At 44.1% G+C, this 20323-nt stretch overlaps 1 protein-coding gene across 1 annotated transcript in view; it reads right to left on the minus strand.

Annotated features, from left to right (window-relative positions):
• FLT1 (fms-related tyrosine kinase 1) overlaps window positions 1-20323 on the minus strand; it is a 91339-nt gene that overhangs the window by 14417 nt on the left and 56599 nt on the right. The window contains exons 14-19 of the mRNA XM_010005653.1: window positions 18286-18423; window positions 11736-11842; window positions 9340-9478; window positions 4307-4411; window positions 1131-1244; window positions 317-405 (exon numbers count right to left, since the gene is read on the minus strand). Of these exons, the coding sequence (XP_010003955.1) occupies window positions 317-405; window positions 1131-1244; window positions 4307-4411; window positions 9340-9478; window positions 11736-11842; window positions 18286-18423 (692 nt within the window). The remainder of the gene's footprint in view (window positions 1-316; window positions 406-1130; window positions 1245-4306; window positions 4412-9339; window positions 9479-11735; window positions 11843-18285; window positions 18424-20323) is intronic.

The following is a 20323-nucleotide window of genomic DNA, read 5'->3' on the forward strand; positions in this document are numbered from 1 at the left end:
CAGGAATGGATCTGTCAGCGGCAGGGCAAGAGCATGTGGGGACACTTTGGATAGGATTCACTTCCTTTTGCTGTAGGTGGCTCCATCTAAATTACTCACAGCAGTCTCTTTGCATGGCCAGGGAGAGAAACGAATCCTTTGTTGGCACAACACATCCCCCCCATGTATTGGAATACTTCAGGTGAACTACATCAAAACCCTGCTTCTCTCCTTTGGTAGAAGAACGTCTATGGACACTAGCTCAGAGGCTGCCATCTGCACTGCTGACACTTAGGTCAGGTAAGAGGAACCCTCCCAGAGGCATCTGCCTCCTCACCTTGTTAGGGCAGAAAAAATTCCTCTTGCTTTTCAGGTAGTTTGATAAATTGCCATACTTGCAGTATTCAACAATCACCATCAGAGGCCCTGGGGAAAAGGGAAGTGCATTTTGAGTGGTTTAAAGCAATTCAAGGTGTGATCAGTTCTGAGAAGTTCATGCCCATAACTATAACCTGAGTCCAAAATAACTACATAGAAGGCTGCTTGAAGGACACTGGGCATATTAGCAAAGCAACACTGTTTCTGGAAATTAGGGAAGGGCCTAATTTTTGAAGGCTGGGTCATGAACCTGCGTCCTGAGGGACCCTCTGTTTCCTCTTTGGGCAGTCTGTGTTCAGGCTGGAGCCCCACAGCCCACACACACTTGTTGAACTACAACAAGTGACAGACCTAAACCAAGCGATCGCTCATACAGCGCTTTGCTTTTCTTAGTGAAGTATCATGAAGGATTTTACAACAGTTGCCTTGTGATTCACTGTTTAGGGCCAGCAGCTGATATCCCTTGTTCCTAGCCTTTCCAGATTATGTTTGAGTTGAGCTTGAGCAGTGAAATGAGTAAGATAAAGGACAACTGGCATGGTCCTAAATTCACACTTGTCATGTTAATAATAAAAGAGAGTTTAAGTAAGTGTTTAATTACTTCATTAAGTGACAAAAAAATCTCTTTTTCTCTTCTTTTCTTCATCAACCACAGGATGAGCTTGAATGTTTCAAGCTAATACCTTGACCTCTGGATAAAGCACAACATGACCAACTGACTGTCACTGGGAGGTGATCCAAACCCATTTTTGGTGCAGTGCAGCTTTTCTTACCTCCATTTTTTGTGCAAGCTCCCAATAAATTCACAATATTAAGATGATGACCAATGTGGATCAGGATTTTCAGCTCAGTCATCAGTGCTTTGTACTCACTTGCTGTGGCCCCTTCTGTAAATGCAAAATAAAGTAAATGAAAAATGGCAAATAACTGAGGCTGCTGCACTTTACCAATTCTTGTTGCTTTCCATGGAAGTAACTTTAATTATTGGATGTACCTTCATGTGCTGATGTTCTGTGTCTGTTCCTCTCTGCTCAGCATCCTCTTATTTGCAATAAAACCCATAAAAAGACTTAGGCACTCAACTTCCTCCCAGTAGATTCTGCTATATTTAGAACTGAGAGCATTTTTTCCCCCACATGAATAGTTTTGTTGTTTCAGCCAAAAAATGAAAGAACAAATAAAAAGGGAATTCAAGACTATAGCTAACTCTCTCTAGAGTATGTTTCAGCTGACCTGATTTCAGCCATCTCAGGTTTATGCAGTAGCCTGAATTAATAAACATCTCAAGGAGTCAGTGGCAAGAGCAAAGCATTTCCAGAAGCTGATGCAGCAGTTACCTTCAGCCATCTGTACAGGGACGAGATGAACCACCCATTGATGATGCTTGTCTGATTCTGTTCATAACAGAGGAAACCTGAAGCATTAAGCTAGACCAAGGAAGTAAATTCTAATGGGTTAAAGTTAAGTGACTGCATCTCACCTTTACTAGCTCTGATCAGTATTAACAAAAACAAGTAATAGTAATGAGATTAGGAATCCCACAACTAAGCCCAAAAGATTCTATTAAATGTTTAGTTATTTTAATTCTGTCTGAGCATTTTATTTTTTTTCTGCAGAATTTTATTTTGGTAAGAAAGCAAGAAAAAACTTATTGCTTTGTGTGGATCCAAAAGGACTTTTTCAGCTTAATGACAACGGGAGTACAGTGGAAAGAATCTAGAGCTAGACCTTGAAGGGCTTGGTCTCAACTTCTGAATGGAACAGATTTTGTTGGTGGCCCCGCACAAAACTTGTCATCTATCCAGTGACACTTCCCTTCCACCTCATGGAAACTGTGTGAGGACAAAGCCCATGGATGACTGCAAAGTTCATGCATCATCTAGCGAGGTCACAGAGAATGGGGCAGATCTCCCCAAACTTCAGGTGTCCATAGTGAAGATACCTGCAGAGGATCTAGTCTCCACAGGCTCTCTTCATAGTCAGCAGAACTAACCGAGCCCTCAGCTCCCCATATGCAGGGATCTGCCTTAGGATGGGATGAACTGTTTTCTCTCACCACTGACGATAAAAGGAAATTTGAGCAACTAACTCAGATACAAGCATTTACCCTGCACACACACACATGAATCCCACCATGAGGAGTTCTTGTAGCTGCTGTTCATTCCCATCAATTCCAGGAACAATCCCTGGTGCCTTGACAGTGCCGGCTGGCACAAGAAGCTTGTTGATGTATGTAAATAAATGCTGAATCTGGCAGTCCACCCTGCCAGCACATATGTCTGCATGTTGGCAAAACAGCTCAGTTAACCAGGGGTCAGGCAGTGACCCAGGTGACAGGCTATCCCACTGCAACCAGTGACACAGATGGCTATTGGCCCACTGCTGCTGAAGGTCTGGACAGGGACCAAAGCTTTTGTTTCCTCCCATTCTCCAGACATGCTTGCTGCAGGGTAGTTGTTCATTTGGCATTGTCCAACAGGGTATTCCTGTGCTTCTGGAACAAGAGAGGGGAGAAAGGTTTGCAACCCTCTCAGCTGCAAACTCGCTCCTTGGGGATGATCCTGGATATCACAGTAGCACATACCACCCCCTGTGGAAACACCTGACACATTGCAGAACAATGTCAAGGGGGCACACCCCACGTGGAGTACAGCTGCCAGGTCATTGCTGGCAAGAAACAGAAGCTATTTCACATGAGTGTTGCAGGGACAAACTGTAGGTCTGAGACTATCACCCATGCTCCTACAAGCTGCTTTGATGCAAGAAGCCACTGGGTAACAGGGATGCACTCAAACTGCTCCTGAACAGAGCCATCTGAGAGTATCAGGGATCCATGCCTTGCTGGCAGAACAGGGCACATGTTCTAGCAGAGAATGACACTGAAAAGGATTCTGGGTTCAAAAAAGATAAGCAGGGCAGCAGAAGGTCCCAGGGCAATGCAGAAAACCAAACCAAACCAAAACTGAACAAAAACCTGCTTAGGATCCTCAAATACATAAACAAGGGAAAGGTAATTACATCAGAAGAGATTCCACCAGGACTCTGGGTTAAGGAATCTGAGGATCGTTCTGCTTGCTAACATCCCAATCTCCTCTTCAAATTGATGAAGGGCTTTGTCCTTTTGGCTCCAATGAGAAAAGTGGCAGTGATTATCTGGAAGATGATTTCACTTTGGCAAGAGCACTGGTGTATGAAGAGCACTGGCAAATCCATTACACAGCCTGGGTGTCAGCAACCTGAGCACCCTGTGATGAGGCTGCAGGCGGCTCAGAGAGGATGCACCTGCACAACAACTCCTAGATTTAAACAGCTCAATCTGTTTAGCTTAATAAAAGTGCCTTCATGAAGAAAAGTCACTATATCATGTAATGGAGAAGGTTAGAATTAGAAGCCACAGTCAGACAGATGCAAAGTAGATATGAAGCATCTGGTTTTGATGATGAGATGATTAATTCTTAGAACTAATGACCAAGGGAAATACAAAAGTGTCCATCCAAGCATCTTCATGTCGAGGTGGATGCCTTATGCTTCAGCTAAATTTCACTGACATTGTTCAGCATAGGGTCAGTCTAGCATAATGGTACAACGTAGGGAAATCCAATTGCCCCTTCTGATTCTACAAAAGTGACTCTTTCATTCCCACTGGCATTTGAAGCAGTGGAACTGGATCTTCAATAAAATTAGACAATCAGGTTCTCACTGCATCTGAAACTTTTGTCTATACCTTGTGACAACTTATCACCCTTTTTACTGTGATTGCAATTTTTATTTCATAGTTCTGCCATTTCACTTGTGGTGGACCTGAAACTTGATGTACATCTTTTGGAGGCTTCAGAGTGTTACTGGTGGGGGTATAACATCACACACTCTTGCTTTCAACAGAATCATACTAAAAGTGGGACACTATATAAGGGATCATTTTTTCCAGCCCAGCTTTGCAGCAAGATACCTTTCAGCATTTTCACAGCAACTATTCTGCATGTTGGTGATTTCTTAATTCCAAAAGCAGATGCTTGCACCACCTTTCCAAAAGCTCCATGTCCAAGGGACTTTCCTGTAAAGAAAATAAATCAGAGAGACGCGTTCTCGTAAAAAAACAAATCTCATCAGCAAATGGCTTAATAGACAATTAATTAAAAAATGTGCTTTCCAATGACTATCACATGTATATTTCCAACATATAGGTCTTTTAGGCTTTTTGGGGTTGTTTATTTTGTTGTTTTTTGGCTTGGTGGGGGATTTTTAAGAGTAAGCAGACAAATCAGAAGACAGAGTCATCAGAGGGAACGATATGACTGAAAATGATGCTAAATGAATGCAGCCACCCAGTGGAGGTACACTGGCTTCTGACCCATTCTTTTTTTTCAGTCTAGCTCTGCAAGAGAAAGATTTGCTCCACTTCTCCCTGAGCACACCTCACAGTGCAGCAGGCTGTGGCACTGCTGCTTAGTTCCTCAGCAACACACCTAAGCCTGTGTACATATTAAGATGCAGCTTGACAGGCTTCGGTAATTTTTACAAATGAAACTCTTCCTTCTCCAACAAGGTGCCTTAAAATTATCTTCATTCCAGGGAGGCAGCAGCAACTTTGCATTGTAACCCCTGGAGTACATGCACAGCCCCCCGCTTCACTTGCCCAAAAAAGTCCATGTAGGTTGGGATCATAGAGCGGCAAGAAGCTGAAAATCTGTGCAAATGAGACCTTTATATTTGCAAAATGAGGTCTGGGTCAATTCAGTGAGAGGGGACCTGGAGTGCCAAATGATGGGTTTGCTCATGGCAGGTATGATGCTTCCAGGTGCCCAAGGGCAGACATTTGTGCCATGTTATCATCATGCTGCTACTGAGCAGACCATAGGAGAAGTACCCAGAGGTTTTTGAAATAAATCAGTGAGCATCAATACAATTCTCCAACAATAGAAGCCTTCAATAGCAACAATAGAAGTCTTCTTCACTAATGTTCAGAACCAGGTAAGACTGCAGGGGTACTGTTACAACTTCTCTAGATTTCATGACTATTTATGCCAATCGTATGATCTTCACAGAATCCTTCATGATTTATTAGTGTTGGAAGCAGGGAATATTGACCACCTCTTTGACACTGTGCTCATGTGGACAGGCCTGGCTGCCTCTGCCCTTCTCGAGGGGCTGGCAGAGTTGTGATCACAGAGATCTTGTCAGTGTATCAGTTAGCAACACATTTTATTTCCAAGTAACTATTTTCAGACTGTATTGTGCTTCACCTCCAGCAGAACCCATGCACATAAATGGCTATCAAGAGAACAGCAGCGGGGTAAGAAAGGTGAGCTTTTAATATGAAAGGATCACATAGGCCATGTATTTTATTCTCAGATACCCAAATATGATGTAGCCATAAGCATAGGACAATTTTCTTTTCCTATGATGGACATATGTTTGACTAGGTCCCATTTGGACATCTAACTTATTGATGTCTAAGTGACAGATTAATCCCACACAGACATTCACAAACAGAGAAAAAGAGCTGCTGTCAGTTCTAAACCAAATAGATACTATCTTTTATATGTATATCACATTTCTAAACTGTAATTCTCAGTATTCCTGTCAGTAGAAACAAACAGTATATGTTATCAAAGTAATGAAAACGTGGAGTGGAATATGACAAGCCAAAAAGAACTTGAGAAATTAATTCCCCCCTTAGATGTTGCATTTTTTTACACCAATAAAAACCATGAAGCATTTAATCTACACAGCTGAAAAGCATAAGCAGACTGAGCCTTGGTTTGTGAAGGGCTTAGCATTTAACACACAAATACGGGTGAATCAGTGTATATCTTCAAAAATCTAGTCACCTATTTCAGCTACTGGATAATAGCTTCTTCATTCAGCAGGTGCATAAGAGAAGCAACATGAAGACTAAGGTCTCAGTTTTCTTGGTGAACTGATGTTCTTAGTTCTTACTGTTTTGACTTTTCATGGTCCCTACAAGATGAAGTTGCAGTTTGAGGTCCTATAAAACCCATCATACCTTTGTTTAATCCATAGTTTTTATCTGCTTCCTTCACTGCTAACTCACTTCCCACACCAAGATAACCTACTTAGTCACCATTTGGAAAACATACCAGTTAGCTCATAAAGCCTCACAAAGCTGCTAACCTTTCATAAAGGAGAATGAGCACTGGAAACAATACTTCCTTTTCAAAACAACTATTGTGATTTAATGGGAAAATCTAATATTACTTGGTGCATTAGCCTTTGTTGCTCTGCTATCGTTTGCTAAATGCTAGCACAGAATAGGGCTGCTCTAACTTTACAGCATGTAGGCTGAACTTCACAGCTTAGTATGCAGATTGTGTCTATGACTCTTAACAGACAGTTCCTGAAAGAGCCCCTTATGTTGATACATGAAGTAATTAAAAACAGAGAAATTAAACAGAAATATGAAGTTGACCAACCACCTGAGCAGTCAGCTTCTCACAGCCCTCACGCAGCTATGCTGGCCATAACTGGGGTGATGCTCAGGTAGGAAATGTTGCAGCGTTCACATCCAGACCAAGGAAGGAGAATGCTCTGCTTAGATTTTCTGCGTTTGACTTTGGTTTCCTGGAGGAAACTCAGAACTCATTAAAGGGAACATATTCTGCAGTCAAGGAGTTTTGGATCAGGAGGTTTCAGTTTTCATCCCATTTTAGCAGGGTCCTTCAAGCATGTGAATTGCTGGTCTGAGGCATGAGGAAAAAGCTCCTGCAGACACTGCTCTCCATGTCTGTGGGAAGGCAGAGGCTCAGAGGTGTGTTCATTTCTCAGGTCCTTTGCCACAGTTTGAGTCATTTGGGTTTTCTCCACACAGGGCTTCATATTTTCCTGTGTGTTAGGTCAGACAGCACTGGAGGTGAAGGAGGAGAAGTTCCCCACTGAGTGCCAGTGCCGTGGGCTTGCAGTGCAGAGGAGGGAGCAGGCCTCAGGAAGCCATCTGCCACCGCTGTGTCTGACATGTGCCCAAGCCATGTGGCAACACTCCCCTGGGGGTCCTGCACCACAGCATCAGGAGTGGTTGACCTCTCATACATTAGGAAGGTCAAGCCCCAGAGTAGGGTGAGAAATACGTGACAGTCCAACACTGGATGGCGATGGTAACGCCCAGCACACTGACAGTGATTTACAGCACCAGCATTTTTCTGCCTAATGAAAAGATGACAGTTTGCTCTCAGTCAGACTAATCCATACTGAATGATAATTATCCTGACTTCAGTGGTGCCTGTTTGAAATTCTCTGTAAGGTCTGTAGCTCTTACAGATGAAGGGAGAGTCCTGTTGTATAAGCATTGCATCACAGCTGTGGGCAGCAGGCGTGTGTTTTGGAGGAACACAGAGCAGAGGAGGTGTGGGCTGAAAGAAGGGACTTATTTGCAAAAGTCACAATAAATATGTATCCTGGAGGCTAAGTAGGTGGAAAGAGAAAAACAGACATATCTGATGCTGGAAGGGGTTGCATTTCTAAGTAAAAATATTTTCTAAAAACCATAGAAGCACATTTTGTGTTTGTGAGACACTAATCCTCAGAGACTGCCAAGGTTACACAATGACTGAGCCAACTGCCGTGTAAGCAGGACTTGCACTGAGCTAACCTAGCATACTGCACATATCCAGCTTCTCTGAATCTGGTTCTCATTCATTGTCAGCATTCTTTATTTGTTTACACCAGTTCTTCTGCTTTTAACTCATTCTCTGGTCATCATTCCTCACCTCTGGACTCCAACACCAACTCTGCAAGATGTGGGTTTTCCTTGGTGTTTACATTCCATTTTTGCTTAATTCTCTCCATGGAATTTACACACAAATAAAGCATCACATAAACCAGTGATCATATTGTCTGCACATCAAGCTCTTGGTCCATCATGGTAAGAAAACTATTCAAAGATTGAACATACTCCAGCACAAGGTTACGCTTCAGCATTCCCAGAATTGTGTATGACAATTATAAATCACTAGCAATATATCTCAGCCGTGCTTATCCACATCTGGTCTCCTTGTGACTTCTAGCAGGCAAATTAAGTGTGATCCTAAGTGTATCCATGTCTTAAACACCGCCTGTCCCTGATCCCCAGAAGATAGAAGGAATCTGTTCAGCTCCTAGCTAAAATGGAGGGATTTTTCTCACCCTTGCTGTAGGACAAATTTAACACATGCCTGAAAGAACAAACAGCACTATAGCAACAGGCTGAGTTTATCACTGATACTTTCATGTTGACCCTCTTGGTAAAATCTCTGTGGTTTTTGGAAGGATTCCTCAGCTTCAAAATCTGGTCCCTACCCTCCAGCTCTCCTCGTCAGCTAGGCAAGAAAAGAATGCTCCCAAACTCATGCCTTTCACTGGGGCATCTGCAGGGAAGCTAGCTGCAAGTTTGAAGTTTCTGTAGATTTATTTTTTTTTATCTGTGGACTCCTGTCTTATTCTTGCACTTTCTGGTGCACTGACAAGAATGTAAATTGGCAGCACAGAAGGAACATAGGGAGAGTGTGATGGAGAGAAGAGGAAAGGGAGAAAAAGGGAAGGGTACAAAGTGGAGTGTGAGGATCCATTTCTGCACAGGTGTTTTTAGCAGATGAGAACTTAACCAGGTTACAAGGGAAAAAAATTACAGTGCAAAAAATGCCAAAGGTCAGGGTCATGGGTCTAGAGAGAGAAGCACTGAAGTCAGTGGTTTGCTTGGGAAGCCTTCAGTTGCCCTGCTTCTATGTTGTGTTTTAAGTCTGCAGAAAACAGAGTGTAGCACTATTGTCTGTATTTTAGTTTTCCTGCCTAGACTAAAAGATACATATTGCAAGTCAGGTAGACACAGTCAATCAGTCCTAAATGTTACAGGTTAGTCACAGACAAGGGCAGTTGGTTTGGAAGAGCTCACACTGAACCTGGCAGTATGTAGTACCTAATACCTCTTTACCTGTACAACTACATCTCATTCAATCACTGCAAACCCCATGTGAAGTACTCCAATATTACCTAGTTTAAGCCTTTCCCTTGCAATCTCCCACTTGCTGGCATCATAAGGCAGACGTTCACACTGCTCATCCAAGGGGACTTCATCAGGATCCATTATGATAGAGAGGTAGTGGTTGGTCTTCATTTCAGAGGAATAAGGCTAGAAAACAAAGAATATGGCAAAATGTAAAAGAGGATAAGGGTATCTGTCAGCATCCTCCTGTTTGGATCAAGTATATCAAGTTAATTCTGTCCACAGGGATGTGTGTTTCACAGTCCAATAGATGCTTTGGTTAAGCTCCTTTTGGCTTTTTTAATTATTGCAAGACTTCTCATGTAAAAGAAACTCTGTCCTCTAGTTTCCTCTTATGTGACATATCAGTTTCTTCAATGAAATCCATGTGGATCTGTATTAACATATGGTGTTATGACGCAGGCCGTGTGCACGGTCAAGGGAAATATTTTCAGCAAATGACTAAACATTGCTGATAAAAATAACTTTCCTTCACGATTGTGCAAAGCAAGAAGTGGCCATTTGCAACAGATGGAGTTCAACTGCCAGTGTTTATTTTTTCCATATACCCCACAAAGATAGCTCATATGTGGTTAGAAGTTGTGCAAGACTAGTCCTCAGGAGACTTAGATGTTATACATTTCGGAAACTGTTTACAAATTTTCAGAATTTTTTTATTTCTTTGGTATCATTTCTGCCAAATTCACTGAAATCACTTGAAAATGGGGGAATTTCTGAACACCCAGGCTCAAACTTGTAATTTCAAACATATAATTTCAAATTAATTTGCTAGAAGTTCGCTTTCTACTGAGCAAATGGATTATCACTTCACCTGGGAAATGTAAAGAAAGATCACAGAATCATAGAATCACAGAATGGATTGGGTTGGAAGGGACCCAGAAGATTATCTAGTTACAACACCCCTGGAAAAGCAGGGACACCTTGTACTAGACCAGGTTGCACAAAGCCCTGAACAACCTGGACTTGAACACCTCCAGGGAGGAAGCATCCACAAACTCCCTGGGCAACCTGTCCCAGTGCCTCACTACCCTAACAGTAAACAATTTCTTCCTAACATCTAACCTAAATTTCCCCTCTTCAAGTTTAAAACCATTACCCCTTGTCCTATCACTACACACCCTGGAAAAAAGTCCCTCCCCAGCTTTCCTGCAGGTTCCCTTCAGATACTGGAAGGCCACTCCCTGAAGCCTTCTCTTTTCCAGGCTATAAGGTCTCCTTGGAGCCTTCTCTTCTCCAGACTGAACAGCCCCAACTCTCTCAGCCTGTCAAGATGAACTTAAAGTTATCTGCAGTCCACCTGTTTAAAACATATTTTCCTTCAAAGAGCACCTAGATTGCCATTGTAATCCACTGGACTTTTCTTGACACAGGAGTACTTATATTTCTGAGAAAACATCTAGAATTTGCTTTAATTTCTCGGCTATTAGTTGGAACTTAAGGAAAATCTGTTGAACTAAGCACCATCATGTTGCTTGTCCTTTCCTCATGGGAACAGCACATGGACACATACACAAACACAGGGAGAGTTGTGGTGGCTGTGCGCTGGTCCCCGTGGCACTGTGCTGTGGGAGCCCCGGGGCTGAGCAAAGGGGGGCAGCCAGGGCTCAGCCATGCTGTGCTGTGGGATGGGGGGAGAAGGGGACATGCAGCCATTCCGTGGTGCACCCCATTGCCCAGATACCTCCCTTCCCTAAATCCATCTCCTCCTGCAAGCTGCTCTGAGATCTTTCTGCACTGCTGAAGAACTGTATTTTATACTTTATGAGAACTGCTCTGGCTTAACTTGCAGACATCATGCAAGGCAGACGTGGTGCTGTCAACCAAAAGAGGCTTTAACCATCACAGTCAGCCTTGAACAAGGATGGTCAGCTGCAGGGGCAGTTATCATTATCCTGCTGATACTGGATCATCTGCTCTAGTGGCTGCACCAACACAACTACTTCAGTGAAATATCACTTTACAAGTGATGTAATTATACCTGACACTGTGTGCAAACCAGACCCCAGCACCCTCTGTGAAGTTCTGTCATTCCCACTCACTCAGATCTTCAAAGACATTAAGATGCCAAACTCCCAGAGGTTTCAAGGGAACGGGGATGCCTCTGGTTCGAGTCAGGCACCCAAATGCTTGTGAGTCTCAGAGCCTCACCCCCCACCGAGGCTTTGATTCTGGGCTTAGTTATGCGCAGCCTTGCAAGACACGCTTCCCTGGGCACCCATCAGCAGCCTGCTGATTGCATGGGGAACAAAGTTGAGCGATATATGAATAAAATCTTTTTTTGGTAGACTCAGCAGTCCCAGTGGTCTGGGAAGGATTTTCTAACATGAGCAAAGGGCTGGCAATGAGAGGCAGATGCTGTTGGGAGGTCCCCATCCATTCTTACCCTCTTCAGCTTGCGAATGAAGAGGGTCAACAGGAGCCAAAAGAGGGTCGCAGCCACACAGGTACAGGTCAGAGTTATCAGCTCCAGGTTTGACCTCTCTGATGTGCCTGGGAAAATAAAGCAGCCAGCATTTTAGAAAATGACCTGCAAAACAAGGGCACTTCATGTTTCTTTGCCATGAAAATAAAATACCAGGAAGGTCCAGCTTCTTTTCAATGGGGCATTAATCTCTGTTTGGACTGGCTCACAGAGCCTGGAAAAAAAAATGTTCTCCCCAGTAAACCCATCGTATTGAACACAGCAAAATTGCATTCCACCCATCTGTACATTTTTCAGTAAAAAAATCAATCCTTGGCGTGCAAGAGGTGAAGTCAATCAGGCTGAGGCTGACCAGTCAGATAATAATTTCCTTTTGAGGTGGCAATTCAAATACAGAGTATTTTTAGCAAAATTTTCTCTGTGTGAGATTGTGTGCAGGCATGTTAATGCAGCTTCACCTGCCCCCACCCCAACAACAAACCCCATCTAGCCAAGCCCACATGCAGGACAGGAGCAGAGGTCTCAGAAATGCTCAGTTCCCAGCAGTCTTGGGAGAGGATGGGGCTGCAGGGAGGGGATGGCTCTGCTGGCCCTTCCCCGGGGCAATGCTGAGGTGTGAGAGCTGCTGCTGAGTGCAGGAGAAGCTCCAGGGAAGGCTTGTGCTGGTGTAGACACGGGTGAATCCAGGTGTGACCCAGGGTCTGCTGCAGTGCTGCTGCTTGGGTTTTCATCCAGGGCATTTGGTGCCTTTCCTTGGGCACTGCACGTGCTTTGCCCCAGGCCAATAACCTCTTCCCAGCTGAAGGCTGAGCCCTGCAGCCTGTACCTCCATCCCAGCTGTGCAGGAAATCTGTCAGCCCTCACCAAAAACGTCTCTGGGGAGGAGATGGGGACTCCCTTGGAGGCTTGTGGTGCAGCTGGCAGCAGTTCATGAGCTCTCCTTCACATGGGGTGGGTGGACCCAGTGTGACACCTATGAGCTCAGCTTGGGCAAGCCTTGGCATGGGGATGTTGATCTTAATCCCCAGCAAGCAATGTGGCCAGAAGCCTGGGGTGCAGGATCCAGTGCTCCCTCCAACCTGCTGGTACCCTGGCAGGCTCTGTGCTCTCAGGTCTCCCGCTGGTCACACCAGCAGCACAGGGACAGGCTCCCTGAGGGGACAAGAGACCCTTTCCTCTATACGACCCAGCAGCACCTCATAGAACCCAGCTGGCAGGGAGCTGGGAGAGCTCTCCAAACCAGGGAACAGATTAAGCACAGAAAGGCAATACAAAAACCAACAATGACTGAATATGAAGCAGCAAGAAAACATGAACACTAGAAATCTGGAGAGCATTAGAGCCCACTGGCAGATCTTCAAAAAAGCCAAAATAAAATGCACTTCAGACTGCTACTTAGGGATTTGTAAAACGGTTTCAGAGCAATCTGTTTTGCAAATCCTGTGATTGTGTCAAAATACCACACTGCCCACAAAATGTTTTCCATCTGATTGGTAGCAAATGTAATACAAAAAAAATAATAAGAAAAACCCCAACCCTTAACGTTCTGCATCATATTCTGATGCACCCTCCAGAGAGAGAAAACGAGCTGACAAGGAGGAGTAATTCTGAACTAATTTCACAGTGTTTTGTCAACAGCACTTGCAGCAGTTTCAGACCCCAGGCAGCTCAGTGTTACTCCTGACACACGAAAAAGGGATTATTAATGTCTCACCAGTGGGTTTAGCGGGTAATCCAGAGGGATATGTTGCTTGGTTTTAGGCAAGGTAACAAAGCTTTGTTCAGAGGTTCAATTGCTTCCTGTAGCTGTGGCTTACCTAACATTCTGTCTTCCCTCTCTAAAGGTGATAATCAGATTTGTGTTTGTGCTCTATATCTAAGGCTGCTCCAGCACATCCACTCTGAAGCTTCGAGAATAAAGCTCATTAAAGAAAAATGTGACTGCAACTGCAAAAGGAGATATAAAGTATCTATTTCTCAAAAATGCCATGAGTGTTAAATTTCCATAGGTATTCTTTAAAGACTTGATTTAGACAATAATGATGGCATAAATGATACTCCCTAATGCAGCTTGCCTATCCTCTGGCATCAGGCTTTCCTTTCACATTTGGATACTCTTGTCTTGCTTCTGAGCAGCAGCCATGCAGATGGCGAGTAACAGCTTCTGACATTTATTCAGCAAAACCTGGAGGGGCTGAAAGTTCATTCGTTGCTGCTGTTCCATATGGCAGGACTCAGAAAACCCCTAAGGCCTGACACAGCCAATCCAGGGGTGGAAGGCAGCAATTTCCAAACAGCTACTGCATGCTGCCCTGGAGTTAGTGAAGGGCCATGAAGGTGATGCCTGGAAATGCCTGAGTTAATTTAGGCAACCAGAAAACACTTCTCCAAGCTGAGGTTGGGCTGGGTTGTCAAATGCCAGATCCCTAGGCTTGCTAAAAGCCTTGCAGCCAGAGCTGGCTGAGTGCCTTTCAGCTGGGTAGGCAGAGGTTCTATTTGAGGTAGAACACCCAAAGGAAGATTTAGGATTGACAGAGTTTGGAGGGGCTGTAAGCAGGACCAAATCCCTCTCTCTTCCTGGTAGCCTAAGTTTTCTGTCTCCCCCTTACACATCCCACCCTTCCCAGACCTCTAACCACCAGCCACCTCATTAGACACAGACTTTTCCCTATAAGCAGCTCTGCCCCATCTGACTCACTGTGGCAAGTGGCAGCCCCCTTCCTGCCCCTGAAGTTCTCTGCCAGTTGTCAACCAGGGAAAAAGCAATACCTGGGGCACTAACACCACTCTGCTGCACTCAAAATGTCTCTCACCCCTACACCAGTGTGACCTATTGTGCTTATTCTGTGTGATGCCACGATCACGACAGTGCAGCACTGGGACAAGTACTTAAAGATGCTCAGGAGTTTCCATCTTTGGAGGTTGTCATGACCTGGCTTGACAAAGCCATCACTGACTGGATGTAGCATTGCTGATGATACTGGTTTGAGTAGATGTTGAGCTAGAGACCTCCAAGACTCCCTTCCAGCTTCCTTTGGTGGTTCTCTGAGGTGAAAAGTGTCCCCCGATGTTCACTTTTTCTGTCACAGTTACCCTCATAACCCAGACTGAACCTTTTACAGTAGCCAAGGGAATACTAGTTAAACTTCATGGAAACATTCCTGATGAGTTCAGAGTCAGAGTGATCCAAAAGACACAACAGATCTTTGAGATACAAAGTCAGAAAGGTAGGTAGATAGAAAAACAGACAGCTATTAAAAAAGCTATTTTCCATTAGGAAAAATTTCTTCACTAAAAGGGTTGTCAGGCACTGGAACAGGCTGCTCAGGGAAGTGGTTGAGTCACCATCCCTGGAAGTATTTAAAAGAAGAGTGGATGTGGTGCTTAGGAACATGGTTTAGTGGTGGACTTGGCAGTGTTAGGATAATAGTTGAACTCGATGATCTTAAAGGTCCTTTCCAAACTAAATTACACTCTCTGGTTTTCGTATTGTTGGAATAGTTCCATGAATGCTTAGTAAATCTGATTATTTCCTTTTCATCAGCAGGGTTCATGTCAAGTTATCAAGCACCAATTTTAAGACAGGGCATGTTGCTCCATCCATTTTCTTGTTATACATCCGGATTTCAGTGAGCATGGGCTGTAAAAAATGGTGCTTCCTTCATCAACACATCTTCTTCATAGAATCATAGAATGATTCGGGTTGGAAGGCACCTTAAAGATCATGTAGTTCCAACCCCTCTGCCTGGGCAGGGACACCTCCCACTAGACCAGGTTGCTCAGAGTCCCATCCAACTTGGCCTTGAACACTTCCAGGGATGGGGCTTCCACAACTTCCCTGGGCAACTTGTTCCAATGTCTCACCATCCTCACTCTAAAGGATTTCTTCCTAATGCCTAACCTAATTACCCCCTCTTTTCATTTCTTGTCCTATTACTACAAGCCCTTGTAAAAACTTCTTTCCTAGCTTTCTTGTGCCCCCCTCAGGTACTGGAAGGCTGCTATAAGGTCTCCCCAGAGCCTTCTCTTCTCCAGGCTGAACAATCCCAATTCTCTCAGTCTGTCTGCAGAGGAGAGGTGCTCCAGCCCTCTCAGCATCTTTGTGGCCCTCCTCTGGACTCACTCCAACAGCTCAGATAGTGCAGCTCCTCTGCAACCAGCTGTATTGCTGGCTCCTGCTGAGAGGGACTGTGAGGGTCCCCAGGAGGAGAAGCAGAACAAGGTTTCACGGCAATTAATCCAGTCAACAAGAAGGGCAGAAATGTGCCACTGGGTGACCCCTTGACAGAGAGCTGCTCAAGACAGCCTGTGCTCCCCCCATGCTCAGCAGCTTGTGTCCCTGGGTTTTTAGGGACACAGTCCCCTTCACCCGCTGGGTGCTCTGGCAGCCATTTGCTGTTCTTGTTTGCTCCTTGCAGAGTCACTGCTGCTTCAGTCCCTCAGCCATGAGCAAGCAGAGAGCCTGCTCTGACATGGCCACAGCTGCAGCCCCTCTCCTCCTCAGCCAGCCCAGCAAGCACAGCTTCCAAACCAAACATGGGCTGCGATTAAAGACGGCCCTTGGATTCCACCATCCATTCACCCATCTCGGATACAAAAATAACATATTGTTTTATCTGTGACTATAAGTGTGTTTTTTCAGGGGAAATAAAGAGAGCAGACAGTTTCCTTCCTGACTCTTTCACAAACTACTCTCCCAATCTGCTGAACATGGCCATCAGCACGAGGCATCGCTCTGCTCCCTTTGATCTGCAGCCTCGTGCTCTGCCGCAGCAGCAGCCGTCGCAGGGCCTGGATTTCTCAGAAAGAAAAGCTAGTGGCTCAGTGTTTAAACCCTGATCTTGTCCCTCCAGGCTGGGGGATAGGGTGAGAGGCTGCCATTCCCTGGGAGAGGGACAGGCACTCCAGTTTAGTGTAGAAATGAGAGAGAAAACCTCCAGTGATGTCCCTCCAGGAAAAGAGATGATGGAAAGGCAATTTCCTTGATCATATAGATAAGACAAACTCTCTCACTTTTTCTCACCCGGTCTCAATAGATTGTAATTCAACCTCATAAATTTTAATATGGTAAACTTAATCTCCTGTTTATGTAAGAGTTCCCATAGGAGTCACACAACAACATTGCCAGTGGTCCCTCAGGTCGTGTAATCAGAGAAGCAGCCTTCCTGCTGCTGTCTTTCCTCTCCTCTCCTCTGGATCACAGACTAGGAGATACAACTTCCTAGAAGCCATATGACAGAGTGCTTGTCGTTGCAGTAAATAGCCAAGCTACAATGAAGTTTAAAGTCAATACAATAATGAATTCCATTGCCCAGGATCATCTATTAGTAGGATGCATTGGACAGCAAGGACTAAGGCCAAAGTTATTCTTTTAGCTATTAGAGTGGCCATAAAAACCTCATGAGGCTTTTAAAACCAGAGGTGGTCTTAACTCCTTGATTACAGCACTTAGACCAGCCCACAGGTACATATACTTATTCCTGACCTTTAAAATCAAAACCATAATTGTATCATCAACAATCATCATTAACTGAGACTGCTAACACAGCCATGGCAGAAAATCAATACTGACTTACTAGCTGTAATTGTCTTCTGCTGTAAAGTAGTGTTCAAATACTCAGCAGCATTCAAATACATTTACCAATTGTATGAGAACACCCACAAAGATATAATTTCTGCCCGAGAGACCTAGTTAAAGTCACATTGTCTTCCATAGAGAGAAACCCAAAGTAATCAGGGCTATTTACTTAATACATGAAATCAATAAGATAGATTATGTAAAATTCAGTTTATACATGGCACTGACTTATATAGATAATGTCAACCTACTTCTCTGTATTTCATAATATATGAACCAAAAGAGTATTCAATGAAACCAAAAAATCACTGGATAAAATTTATTTCTATGCAGTGTAAAATTAATGAATAGAAGTCACTGCCATAGGCCTGAGTCCCACTTGGCAGAAGGCAGAACACACTGGACATTTAAATGAACAGCAAAATAACTCAAGTAATGGTTACAGAAATAACTAGATCATACCTACTTCTTACAAGTGCCTTTGAAAAACCCATCTGTAGCTATCGCTACACTCACATTTTCTAGTCCAATTTGGCAGTTCACTTTACATTGAAAATAAACAAATTAAAGTATCCCAGGCCTCTAATTTCTATGGAATTAACCTGAAATGGGAAAATGAGTGGGTAGGAGAGTGTTCCATATTCTGGTTTTTGTTTGTTTTGATGATACTAAATTTACATTTCTCTTCTACACTGACCTGATCTTTGTTGGGTTGAAGCAATTCCTCTTTTTAGGTCAGTGTAAACATGCTCTGAGTTAGCATTTCCTGCTAGGCTTCCTTTCCAACCTGGTACACTTCCCTTGCTAGGACTTCCTTCAAATTGCTGCCTTCAGAGATTACGGTCTGAGCCCCAAGTCATGCCCCACCCTTCCAGCCTGAGGAAGAACATCACCCAGGCAAGCTGGCCCTTCCCATGCACCATCATGCTTTACCTTGTACTGTCACATACGCTGCACTCTCCACGGACCCTCTGAAGTTGGTGGCTATGCACTGGTAAAGTCCTTCATCCTCCTCTTTCACTCTTTCAATAAACAGCATTCGGTTTCCAGGCCCTAAAATTATTCCTGTGAAATGAAGTATTTTGCAATGAGAGGGAGCCAGGATATAAACAAAAACAGGCCTGTGTGTAATAATATTGCTTCAAGTTCTTCTCAAAAGAAATCTGAGCCACAGACTGCACAGCGCAATGTTATGTGCAGGAAAGACAAATGTACTTGGATGTTTTGGGAATCTTTTGGAAATCAGTGTCTACGAAGCACCTGTGTGAGTGAAAAAGCTCAGCCTAAGGGAATGCTGGAAGCACTTGGTATTATGTATATTGATTAGCACTGCACCAAGATCTTCGTCCAAGTGAAGTTCTTCAGTATGTTTCCAAGTTCTGGGAAAAGGTGTGGTCTGATTACCTAGCACTGCACTTACAGGCATATGTCTGCACCAGAAGCAGCTTGAACTTTGAGCACTTCCAAGACCCAGCTCAATATGTCCACACTGGCCTTATGGACAGCAGACTCATTCCAAATCCTACTTGCCCCCATGCCATGGAATGATGTAGCCCTTCTTGGATGGACCCCAGATAGGGCAAAAAGATGTCTCATGAGGTGTATCCTAAAACACAGGAGTTACCTAAAGTTTTCAATACCTTGTTTATTCCAGATGGATCAATCCAGAAGCCAGCCTGGGCAATACTCCAGCAAGTGAGGCAGCAGATTTGGCCTCAGGACTGCCTTTAAGGCACTGTATAGCCAGGAAATGTGCAAATACATACTTGTGCATTTGATTCCATTAGAACTACTGTCCCATCAAAATGTATTCCCACAATCTATTTCAGGTAGCTAACTAAAGTGCTCTGACCTACTCTCTAGAGACATCTTCCTGGCTCCTAACTATATGTTACATCACACCCATGTCTGACACATCATACTCATTTTAGAAGGCAGTGTTCATAATGCACATGACAATGACGTGGTCACTGTAAAGCTTAATAAGAAATATGTCTCTAGAGTAAGTTTAGTTTCCGTGCTGCAAGTCTGAACAGGCTTGTAACTCACCTGGAGAAATCCTAAGGGATTTTCCCCATTGCCTTCATGCATGCTATTATAATTTCCAATGATGCAGGACAGAACCTTAAACACAAACTTTCTAAAATGTTTTAATTGAAGACTAGACTTCCTACTGACCACACCTCCTTGAACATTCTTGCTGAGCCTATAGCACTAGCTCATGGTGTGTTTCTAATCTAAATGTAGATGAAATCCCACATGAAAGGTTTTGGGGTTTCCCTCATCATTCATATCCACCTAAAACTTCCAAGTAAATCTTCCAAGACTGCAGTGCCAACAGAGCTGGACATGTAACCTTAGCTGATTTTTGGAAGCCACATTCCTGACACAGAAGTAAGTATCTCCCAAAGTTCTGCTGCAAGTGCAGCATTCCACCTGGGAAGCTGCTCCTCTCTGTTGCATGAGACTTGGATTTCGCAGTGGATGGCAGATGCATTTCAGTTTTGGAGGCCCCAGATACAGAAATAGTTTGGCAGCCAGGATGTGAACCTAGAACAGACTTTGTAAGCCTGACCACAGACCCCCACTGGTGCTCCTACACACATCGCTCAAGCCTGGTTTCCTCCTGCCTGGCTATACACTGGCCAGCACACCTGATCCTTAGGCTCCCTCTATAGTTAATGGAGAGAAACATGTTTCTCTGGAGATGACCCTTCTAAGATGGAAACAGAGAGCTGTATTTTTACTACACTGACTCCATAGAGGCTCATTGTGCCTACACCTCCACCCTGGCTGAGGATTTGGAGTGAAATGGAAAAACCCAGAACACCTGTGTTGCTGCCTGCCTGCCTGTAACAGCCTTCCATCTGGGTACTGGTTGGTGCCCGTGACTCTGCAAATGGCTACCTAAGGCAGGCAGTAAATAAAAAGAGTCTAAAAAGTAAGTGAGTAAAGGGAGCTCTCACCTGAT

Source organism: Chaetura pelagica, unplaced genomic scaffold (assembly GCF_000747805.2).
Source record: "Chaetura pelagica isolate M959 unplaced genomic scaffold, ChaPel_1.0 scaffold269, whole genome shotgun sequence".
Lineage (NCBI taxonomy): Eukaryota > Metazoa > Chordata > Aves > Apodiformes > Apodidae > Chaetura > Chaetura pelagica.